General features: G+C 44.1%; 1 protein-coding gene across 1 annotated transcript in view; it reads left to right on the forward strand.

Annotated features, from left to right (window-relative positions):
* The window catches only part of STX8 (syntaxin 8), a 250258-nt gene that overhangs the window by 68033 nt on the left and 170130 nt on the right, over positions 1-12095 (forward strand). The window contains exon 6 of the mRNA XM_037028102.1: positions 2691-2783. Coding sequence (XP_036883997.1) covers positions 2691-2783 — 93 coding nt within the window. The remainder of the gene's footprint in view (positions 1-2690; positions 2784-12095) is intronic.

Raw genomic sequence — 12095 nt, forward strand, 5'->3', positions numbered from 1 at the left:
ACATTGATGATCTTTCCCACTCTTTCTCCTTCCCATCCCCTCTCTCTAAAAATAAATAAATAAAATATTTTAAAAAATATCATTATAAAATTGAAGAATGATTAACAGAGCGTGGTATGTTGCAGATGCTCTATTGTGATATAATGACTTGGGATATGTGATAGGGTAGGGCAGGTTACAGTAGTAAGCTATTAGTTATGACATCATAGTTTTGCGTGGTTCTGTATGACTGTCTGCAAGGTTCTTCCTTGTTTATATCTGTGCAAGTGGCAGCATTCTGTTTGTTTGCTGTCTCTAAGACGGCCGTACCACCTGCCCTTGAAGCACTGCTTTAGAACTTGGAGACACTCTGGTCTTCAGTGTCATTATTGCTCAGGATCTCAGTTCTCTCAACTGCCTGTGTCTCCCGACTGTGGAATAAAAATTTGTTGTGGCACTTAAACAGAGCGAGGAGCTTCTGAGTTCTTCTAGAAATGATCTGAGTGGAGCAGAATTTTGAGCCCTCTTTCTGTTTCGCATTAGACACAACTTTTAGGTAGTTTAAACCATGCTGTGAAGCAAGGTCCAGAGAAAAGACTACAGTGTAAGCATTTTTCATTCCTAGCCTATGTTGCTCCCAGGTAAAGCAGCTCCATAACTTTAATAATTCTTTTCCTAATTGGAAACTGTAGAGGAATCGCCTTTCCTCCTTTAAATCACTTTACCTTGTAATTCATAGACACTTGACCCTCAGTCCTATATGTACAGGTTATTTTGGGGATGCATTTGGAATTTTACTATAATATTGGTCATCCTATAGCAGTACTAGGTTGATGAAAGATTTATCTTGGAGGCGTTCCAAGAGGTTGATACTAAAGACCAAAAGGACCTCATTATAAAGAGATTTTGCTGTAAAATGGTCCCTTAGAACAATCCCTGGAGAAAGCAGGTCATTTGTATAGTTTAAAAAATACATAGTGTCAAAAAATGTCACCAAGGGGTCCTTACCTCACACCATTAGTTTAAATAAATTCCAGATGAATTAATGAGTTAAGTGTAATGACTTACTTTCATAAAAAGATTAGGAAAAAATATAAGTAAATGTTAACATGATCTTGGATAAGAAGACCTTTGTGATTTCTGCTTTTGTAGATAAGCCTTTATGTGAATTAGTCATTTTAAAAATCCTGTCAACAAATGAAGCCACAATTGGCAAGTTAACCTCATCTGACATACTGCTTGGGTAGAAAGTCCTTCAATTCAGCCTCAGGATGTTCTTCCAGATGCACCTGGAAGCAAAGGAAAAATTTCTTACAGAGAAATTCCCGAGACTACCTAGTTAAAGAAACAAAGAACAAACCAATATCAGATTTTAAAGAAAAGACTTTGAGTAATTTGAGTTCTTTTCTCTTTAAATTTTCAAAATCTAGAAAAGCAATACTTTTAAAAATGGTATTTTACTATTTATTGTTTTATGTCCTGTTTTTTTTACTTAATAACATATTGTGGAGTTTTTTCAACATCAAAATATACATGGACAATATTACGTTTAATGGCTATATAGTGTTTTATTATATGACTTTATTATATTTTTAAACAAATCATTGTATTTGGTGATTTGGATAGTTCCCAATTTTTCACTATTATGAATGTATCAGTATGGGTCCAATTAGGAGAAAGAAAGTTGAACAGAGAAACTTTAATATATAGAATTATTGAGTATAATAGGGAATTAGAGTAAGGATTTCAGAGAAGTGACTGTTGTGTGCAGCCAAGCTGGTGGAATTTGCTAGAATCTGTTCTCTAGGGTGCCAGGGAATACTCTTCATGGGCAAGAGTTGAACTGAAGGCACTCTGTTACGGAATTGCCCAAAGGGAGGGAGAGGAGCACTGGCAGGAGCTGCCGGCCTCCGGCTGCTGGCCTCTCACACTGTGGACACCGCATGCTCCGCAGCCACCTGTCAGGGCAGCAGGCCGGAGGCAGGAAGCAACACCTTTTCCTCTTGTGATGTCTCCACCGTCCCGCACCTGACAGAGTTGGCAAAGGAGAAGATACTGGAAGGATCCAGGTCCATTCTCACTGACCAGCACAAAGGGGTCAGTTTGGAGCTGAGAAGCAATAAACTGATAGCTAGCACAGGAAGTAATGTTTCGAGGAATGTCAGAGTATATACGTCTTGCATACTACCTGACTGTTTTCTTACATACATTCCTAGACACAGAATTGATAGATGAAAGACAGGCACAGTTCACTCTTCTAGAAAGGTGTCTTAACTGTCCCCCTGTGACACAGAACTTGGGAGCACCACGCTTTACTTAACCTGGGTATGAGCATTCTCTTTCATTTTCATTTCCTGTCTGTGTCCTTTGCCCATATTATAAATTGGGAGTTTAAGTCTTTCTTATTGATTTGTGCATGCTCTTTATGTATTAAGTATTTGAAAGTTTAAATGTTTATATAGTCAAATCTCATATTCATTTTTAATATTTGAAATTTTAATTCATCTGGGAATCAGGTTAAGGATTGAGGTAGATACTTAATTTTTTCCTCTGTTTTGTTCCAATAATGTTAATTGTTTTCTCTCTTATTAGGACAGATTTAAAATGTTTCTTTTATCATGTGTTGAATTGTGTTCCATGCCTGAGTATATTGCTGGGCTTTACGTTGTTTCCCTTTGGTTCTCAGTTGGCCGTTTCACTCTTTCTTTCAGAACAGGACGCAGGCCTCGATGCCCTTTCTTCGATCATCAGTCGCCAAAAGCAAATGGGACGAGAGATTGGCAATGAGCTGGATGAACAAAATGGTAGGAGCATGTCTGAGATTGACCAGATTTGCCTTTTAGTGTGAATACTGAAGGCTTGAGTGTTTGTTAAATTATTTTAATGTTACAGAACATGAAAAGTGGTTTAATATCTGGATTATTATATTTGATGCAATCGAGTGTGGTTTGTGGCAGATTCAGATTGTGGTTACTAAATACTATGTAAAGAAATTTGATTTAAAATTTTCCAGGTCTCTGGAGCTACTTTGAAAATACTGTGTTTTATGATGCACTTATTCAAAGAGCTTTTCTTTCTGTGGAATGTGGTGAAATTGCTCAGAGCGTTTGTTGTACATGACATGAGGCCCACAGAGACTATGGGGACTCTGTCACCTGCACGCCCAGCGGAGCTGGCTCTTCTTCCGTCACAGATACAGGGCTGCAGGGCGAGAAAGTTTATTCAGGGCATGATGTGATGAATCTGCTTGAAGAAAGACTGATTTTCAGTCCATAAGCAGGACGGCTTGGGAGAGACAGAGCTTTAACTGGAGAGCGTATCTGACAAGCTCTTGTGCAGCAGTAGGAATGGAGGAAGGCAGAGGAAGGTGGGGACTGTGATGGGCACAGCCAGGCGATTGGGAGGGTCACCGGTTGGTGTGTGGAGAGTGTAAATCCAGTTTAGACACGTCCAGTGAGGGAGCCGAGTCGAAGACTTGAGTAGATGGTGGGAGACGTGGTGCTGAGCTCTGAGCTCAGGAGGGGTGACCAAAGATGATATGTGAGAAGCTTCAGCAGTGGTGTGACAGGTGAGTTTCTGTGAAGCTCCTACTACGTGCTAAGCACTTGCATGTATGTCATTCAATTTAATCAACACCATGAAGGCAATATTATCTCTGTTTCTTAGAGGCAAGGCTCAGAGTGGCTGAGGGGCCTCCTAATATCACATCACCTACACGTGACGGAACTGAAACTCCAAGTGAGGTCTTCTGAGTCTCATGTTACCACCTTTTCTACTGCACTGGCTTCCTCTCTGAGGAAGACAAAGTAGGGGAAGAAAATAAAAAGGAAGATGTTGTGCAGTTTTAGCTTTTGGTGATAGTACCGAGGGGGCTCGTGAAGGAATGGCTTTCAAGTGAAGGTGCCCTGCGGGAGTGAGCGTGGCCGCCCGGAGTGGGCAGACCTTGCTCTGGAGGGTGGGCCGCCCCGTCGGTGCAGGCGGGCCTTTCCTGACCTCTGTGAGGAGTGAGATTTGTTCCCGCAGTACTTACTCTTCCATTTCTGTATCATTCACAAATAAATAAATAGATTCCACCTATCATCTATTATAAGCAAATGGATTAATAAAACAAATGGAGAGGGTTTGGCCAGGGTCGGAGGAGTGGTGGCTTGTAAACACAGACAACTGTAATTGAACAACAATAAAATAATTTTTGAAAAAGCAAGCGGAGAAGCTCTTCATGTCTCAAGTCCTAATAGTGGGTTTGACTAGTTTAAGCATAGAGAGGAAGGCAGTTTAGTCCTTTGCCTGTTGATGCTAATTCATGTATTTGCATATAATTCAGTTATGGCCAGCTTCTTCCTTGAAAGACAGTCTTGATAAGAATGTTAGCTCTGAAGAAAATCTGCCTGTCATATGTGCAATTGTTCTTCATCCCAAGGAAATCTGGCCTACGCAGCGGGCCAAAGGAGAGACAGCGCCATGCTGGTGAAGCATGCCCACCCTGTGATGTGCTTCCACAAGCCACTGTACGGTCACCTGTGGGACATGCTTACCAGTTGATGGTTCCTTCTGTGGTGAGGTGACCTGCTAACTTCCCACATGACATTACCATATACTTTCCCCCACGTAAGCAAGCAATCACGCCAGCATGTCCTTATCTTGTCTTCTCTCTAGTCCCATAGTTACCATATGGCTGTGTATTAGAATCACATAGGGAGCTTTTAAACCTCCCTAAGCCCAGGCCAAACCTGAGTTAGTTTCCTATTGCTATTCTAACAAATTATCACAAACTTAGTGGCTTAAAACCACACACACTCCCTTACGGTTCTCAAGATCAGAAGTCTGAAATCAGTTTCACTGGACTAAGATCAAGGTGTCTACTCCAAGGCGGGGAGAATTCATATCCTGGCTTTTTCTAGCTTCTAGAGCCTCATTCCCGCACCCCTTGCCTGTGGCCCCGTCCTTCATCTGTGAAGCCAGCGCCATAGCATCTTGTTCAGTTGTCACATCGCCTTCTGCGTCACATTTCTCTCTGCCTCCCTTTTATAAGGACACTGGTAATTACATTTAGTCCCCAACCGCATAACCCAGGATAACCTATGTCATATCTTTAATTATGATTAAAAAATTTTAAATTACAGTTGGCATACAATATTCTATTAGTTTCAGATGTACAACATAGTGATTAGATATTTATATACCTTATGGACAGATCACCCCTACCACCCGGTAAGTCTAGGACCCACCTGTTACCCTGCACAACTATTACAGTATTTCTTTGCTGTACTTTACATCCCTGTGACTATAAAAACATCCCTGTTTTTATAGCTGTAATTTTATGTCTTACTCCCGTCCCCTTTTTTATCCTTAATTTATTAACACATCTGCAAAGTCCCCTTGCTATATAAGGTAGCATTCACTGATTCCAGGGATCAGGATGTCGGTGTATATTATTCAGCCTACCACATTGCTTTTCTGAGCTTCCAACATGAAAAGTCAGCTGAAGGGCTCTGACCGACCTTTGTGATGGTAGTTCACTGATAGGTGTGTGAGGTCGTTGGTCACTTTGTGTCCTTCAGGGAGCACAGTCGTTATTTTCTAGCCTCTTCAAAGAGCACACAGTCCCCTTGATCCCAGCATTGACACTGTGCGGACATGTAGTCTTCCTTCTCACCACAGTTTCTGTCAGAAAGCAAGGAAAGTCTCAAAGATTGACAGAGACATAAAGAGGATTGGCCAAGTTTGGGATCTTGGGACATGAAAAAGAGTGACGAGGACTGGCGCACACCAGCAGAGAGTCGTGAAGCCTTGCCCACCAGCACTGCGCCCCTGTGGTTCAGCCCTGTGCTGCTCTGGAGGTGAGGCCAGTGCCACGGTGGGGTCTCAGCTACTCTGGTCAAGTCAGGCCTGTTCGTTTTCTTGTTTGTGTTCTTTTCGGAAGGCCCTGTCCTCTGGAGCATGAACTCCAGGGGGTTTCCCAGTAAACCAGCCCCGCGGCTCTTGGTTCTGGAACAGCACCTGGGTGGTCTGTGCCCAGCAGTGGGCACCCCTGCAGTTTACCTTGAACGGGAGGTCTCCCAGCACTGGCAGCGCCACCTACCAGCTACTCCTTGTCCTCCTTAGGTTTGGTCACTGGCATAGGGACAGGACAGTTACTGGTGCTGGTCAGGCCCTTTTTAATTCTATATAAGAAGACTGGAAGCTGAATTTCTAAATGGATGCTAATTTGACCCTTCAGCTTTGTGGTTATGTCCTAAAGTACACTGTATTTTGTTAGTCAGGTTTTGATACTGGATTCCAAAATGGTCTGGCTGGCCTTTATCTCAGCCTATTGTTTCTGTCATTTAAGGAAAACCAAGAGAATGTTTCAGTAGGTCAGTAAAGCGAATAGAGCTATTTACAACAAAGGTGGCCCTTCTCCAGTGTCCCAGGTTCCCCACTACCCACTCAGGTTACAGCCAGAATCCAGATGGGGCTGTTCACAACACCTATGGATATAATGGCCTTTTTGATTGTGACAGAAGGAATAGAGGCTGATTACTGTCCTAGCAGGGGTGTAATTTTTATCCTCAGCGAGTCCCTCAGTTTCTGTGAAAGAAAGTGGCTGACTCGGCCCTATTTCCGAGGAGCCAGTGTGCCCATTGGAAACCGCCAGCCTAACTGCAGTCCCTGGGAGGCCACCGCAGGGAAAACCAGCCGCTTTTGGCAGTTCATGGAAAATACCTCATTCGTCTGTGCACACGTGTATGTAGCCGGGTCTAGAATGAAGATGAGGACCAAGGAGGATGGAGGGGGAAGCGAAAGGATGGGTTAAAATGCGATTAGAAGGGTCTCTGGCTGTGACTAAGCTGGCAGATGTGTGTATATGTAACTGTGTTCCTCTGTGCGTGTGCGGGGTTTTTGTCTGTCATGTGAACTTACGAAAGGCAGTATAAAAGTAGAGTACGTAAAACATATTGTCTCCACATATTCAGCAAGGGCACTGGTTCTCCTACTTGTCAGCACAGTGAAATTGTCTGGGAAGCTATAAATGATATTGACGCTTTGGCCTCACCCCAAGAGATTCTGATTTAATTGGTAGGCAGAAGAATACGCGCCCCCCCCCCCAGCAAAAAAAAAAAGATGTCTTTGTACTGGAACGTGTGAATATGTTAGATTACATGGCCCAGGGGCATCAGGTTGCAGATGGATTAAAGGTTGGGAAATCAGCTTTCCTTAAGGAAATTTATTCTGGATTACCTGGGGGCCCAGTGTAATCACAGAGGTTCTTAAAAGTGGAAGGCAGAGGTAGAAGTTACAGTTTGGAATGATGTGATATGAGGACTCAAGTCTCCTGTTGCTGGCCTTGAAGATGGAAGATGGAGCCACAACCCAAGGAATGCCAGCAGCCTCTAGAAGTAGAAAAGGCAAGGAGATTCTCCTTAATTCTCCCCTACTGCCTCCAGAAAGGAATCCAGCCCGGCTGACACCTGGTTTTAGCCCTGTGAAACTCATGGCAGACTTCTGAACTTCAGAACTGTAAGACAATACCTTTGTGTTTTAAGCCACTAAGACGGTGGTAATTTGTTACAGCAACAATAGAAAACCAACTCAGGTTGGGTCAGTGGTGGGCGTAGTTACTTAAGACCCCTGGCTGGTAGAAGAACCACCATTTCAGACATCACTGGTTGCTGTGCCAGAGAGTAATAGAGCTCAGGAGGTCTTGTTCCTGCAATTAGATGCTTTGGCCCAAAAGCGATGTGTCAGTTTCATTCACACCTTATTGTTCGGAGGTAATCACGTGCCCCACCAACCACTAGGAGGTGTAGTCATACTAACAGATGTCATTGAGGAGGGAGGAGGACCAAAACTGTTGCTTGAATGGCATAAGTGAGTATCAGAGGGGCAGTATGTCGCAGTTCACAGCCAAACTGCCTCTGGTGTGTATTAGCTACATGACCTCCAGCAAGTTACTTCCTTTCTGTGTCGTAACTTTCTTGTCTGTAAAATGGGGATTTTCGTGCCTATTTTACAGTGTTGTTATGAAGAAGAAATGAGCTGATCTGTGTGAAGCTCTTGGGATAGCGCCTCACACGTTGTAAGCGCTCTAAAAGTACTTTTCATTGTCTACTCTATTTGTCCGCAGCACAGACTTCTGGTGGAAATGGTAGGCCGAGCTGGAGGAGGAGTCCCGCCACTCCCTGTCCCCAGCTCATGGAAGTGTTGGGTTAAGCACAGGGTGGGGCAAAGGCAGGTTACAGGCGTTTGTGTGGAAAATAAAACTATAATTACTAAATAATAATATGAGAATAAACTCTGTGTTTCACGTCCTCACAGCCGTAAACCTCATTTTGCCCACCCGTGTATTTTTAAAAATTGGCTTCCAACGTTTAGCTGTGTGTGGAAGCAAAACAGGGAGTTCTCCGGTGTTGGCAACAAAGGCACAAACCGCGGCGGCAAGTAGCGTTGAAGTCTGGAGACCCTCAGAGAACACCGAGGCAGACCGGCCCCCGGGCCTGGCCTTCACACACTCCTCCAGGGGTGGGGTTGGAGGCTGTGGTCCATGAGCACCGAGAGGGGCCGAAGTGGGCTCTTCATACAGAGCCAGAAGCTAGAAAATGGCAGGTTTATGGGAAAACTAGTTCCTTCTCTCCCATCCACAAATGAGATGCTCAGTTAGGCCACCCACCCTGGGCCATGGCCACCCTTCTATTTTTAACATGCATACCTAAGCTTACTTTTTTTATAACAAAGTGAAAAGCAAATAAAAATCACTGAATAAATCAAGTTTAGAATTTTTAAACATTCCTTCAAAGTCCTCATCTTTCATGTTGTTTTATAGTCATAATTTTATTTAGATTTACTAACATGTTTTACTGATTTCTATTAAAATTGTTGTAGCCATTCTACTACTTAGCTTTTCCCATTTTTTTAACATTTCCTTCTGCTCCTTGCATTATCTCTGTGTCCTCTTGATAAAGTTTTGGTTTGTTGATCTCTTTCATTCCATTATGGGCTGAATGATGCCCCCTGTAAATTTGTATGTTGAAGTCCTTACTTCTAAAACTTCAGAATGTGAGTGTATTTGGAAATAGTGTCTTTAAAGAGGTAATTAAGCTAAAAAGTGACCATGAGGGTGGGCCAGTGTGGTTGATGTCCTCATAAGAGGAGGAAAGGAGGGCACAGACTCAGGGGAGACATGGGAGAAGATGGTCACCTTCAGGTTAAAGAGAGGGGCCTCGGAACCAGGCTTGCTGACGCCTGACCTCATATGTCTGGCCTCGAGAATTGCGAGAAAATTAATCTCTGTTGTTCAAGCCACCCTGTCTTGGTACTTTGTTATGGCAGCCCTAGCAAACTAGTACACATACTGTGGGCTTTTCCTTCCATATCTGCTAATTCTTCGTTGACATCATATTTATGAATTAAATAGTGTAGGCAGCTGACAGTGTAGGCAGCTGACATAGGGTTCCTTTGTATTTAGGTAGGTTTGTTTACCAATCAACTTTCTTGAGTGGGAGAACTGGTTATGTACTCAGTGTAGATGGGGAGGATAGACTGGGAGGTAGGTTTCCCTTTGGGGTGTGTGGTTAGGTACAAGCAGATACAAGCAAATTCAAGACCCTTTGTGGTAACTTTTACCCCAGAGTTACACAGGTAAGGACAGCTTTAATCTTGGGGTGACAAGGTCTGTTTAGAAGGTAACCAGCCATGTACTATGAAAAATAGAGACATTTATTGAAGAAGATACAAGATACAAGGAACATGGTATACAGGATGGTGATACCTTAGTCCCCTTCAAAGTAGGCATGTGGGGACCTCACACAGTCCTCCCAGTCACCATCAGCTGCCCCGTTGTATGTTCCTGAATCTCATTGACAGTCTGAAATCTCTTCCCTTTCAAAGGTGATTTTAGTTTTGGGACAAACCAGAAGTCACAGCGTGCCAAATCTGGGCTGTAGGGGGACTGAGTGACCTGGGTGATTAGATGTTTCACCAAAAAACTCTGCACAAGATGTGTTGCATGAGTGGGTGCATTGTCATGATGAAGCTGCCAATCACCAGTTGCCCATAGCTATGGCCTTTTGAGTCATCTGAATAGTTTCCGTGGATGAATGTTCAAGCTTAGTGTAAAGTTTGATGCAGATTCGCTGCTCTACTCACTCAGTCGTTTTGAATGTGACAGCCACACGGTGCACATGCTCACTCAACGGTGTCTACCACCCCTCACTGACCAGTACAGTGAGGTCACCCTTGTCCACACATGTGCATTGCAGTCCACTCTCCTTGGCTGCCAGGTTTCACTGATGTTGGCAAACCATTCTCCTTATATTAACAATGGCCGGACTTTTTTCCAGACATACCTCATGGGGTATTTTATTTCTTTTTTTCACTGTGTCTATCCTAGAGGCCCTCCTATTGATTCATTTGTTAGCCTGGACACCAGCACCCTGGGCACTGCCTGGGCAAGCCTTCCTCTCTGGAGAGAGCTACTCTGGTGGTTCCGGCTCGGAGCCACAACTGCAGACTGCATCTGCACGGGGCGGGCTAAGGGCGCGCTGGCTTGGCCGTTCCATAGACAGCGCTCCACTCAGTGCCCATTCCTGCCTCACCGTGCTTCTTTGTGGGCCCTTTTTTGGCTCCCAGTAGCATAGTTGGAGTTAATGTCAGACTGCACAGGTTTAAGGGCACAGACCCCAAGACCGTCTTGGTTTCCTGTGCTGACAGCAAGTCCCACTCTCCCTGAGCACTCCTGCCTCACTGGCTACAAATACAGGGTTCCCATTGTCTGACCCCTTCTGTATTCAGTAATTTGCAGAACAGCTCCCAGAACTTGGGAAAATGTTATGCTTGTGATTACAGTTTTGTAATAAAGGATACATCTTGGGAAAGCCAAATGGAAGAGGAGCATAGGCCTTAGGGTAGGGGTCTCTGTAAGTTTCCACATCCTCTCTGGGTATGTCACCTTCCCAGAGCACATCAGTGTGTTCACCTACCCAGAAGCTCCCCAAACCTCATCATTCAAGGGTTTTTTAGAGACTTCATTCGTAGGGACCGTTGATTAAATCTTTGACCACATGAGGAACCCAGATTCTTTGAATTTGCTGAGTCTGCAGAAACGATAATCAGACTTGCGCACTGGGTTTACCCTCTGGCTTTGCTGCTGGCTGGCACTCTGATGCTGAACTGGGTCGGGCCCACTTTGGGTCACACGGACAATTTCTCCCTTCTGGCCTAGTGCTTCCTTGACTCCTTTCTTCTGGACTTGTATCTTGGTCTTCACCCTGTCCAGTCTAAGAGGCCATCTAATAAGAAAGAGGCATGGATTTTCTAAAGGAAAAGCTGTGGAAAAGATTGTCAACGAAAAGGGCATTTATCCTCAGGTCCCAGGGCAGCTGGCCTGGTGACTCATCAGGCTCCCTTTCCCCTGGGGCTCACCACAGTTCCTGTTTGACTTCCAAGGGGGAGGACATCCAGCCAACTGTAGCAGCTGAACTGCAGAATGACGCAAAAAAGCAACCAAAAAGGAGAGACCAAAGAATCTCAAAGAAAAGGCCTAAGCAATTGCAGCTGCAAAGAGCAGGTCACACTGGAAGCTTTACCTCCTGCCACTGTGGCCCAATGACAATATTTTTCCTCTTCCTTGGTGCCTTTGCAGGAAGGGGAAACCTGGGGCTCTTCTTAGAGGCTGTGCCAGGGTCCCCAACACCACCCCAGGTTTGGTGATTTGCTAGAAGGATTCAGAGAACTAAGCATATCCTTCGCTACTCACTAAAATGTATAACCCCCAAATCAATACTTGCAGTACTTTTGCAATTATTCACGGACATGTGTAAAGAGGTGAAAAATTTGAGTGATCCATTGAGTGCATTCCCAGCCAAGGTCAAATAAGGCGATGCTCTGCCTTTTTATTTTTGCTCTCATACAGAGATCACCAAAGGATGGAGACTCCCATTCTGGGGCCAGTCGGATGGGGTTTGAATCACAGTTCTGGCTCCTGTTAGTGGGGTGGCCTCAGGCAAGTCAGTTTACACTTCTGAACCTTATTTTCTCTTTTGAAAAATACAGAAAATAGAATCTATTGCAATAAGTTGCTTTTTGGATTTAAGATATGGTTCATGTGCAATATATGTGTAGATACATGTAAATAAAAT

This window comes from Sturnira hondurensis, unplaced genomic scaffold (genome assembly GCF_014824575.4).
Source record: "Sturnira hondurensis isolate 20B ecotype Veracruz unplaced genomic scaffold, ASM1482457v3 Scaffold0019835, whole genome shotgun sequence".
NCBI lineage: Eukaryota > Metazoa > Chordata > Mammalia > Chiroptera > Phyllostomidae > Sturnira > Sturnira hondurensis.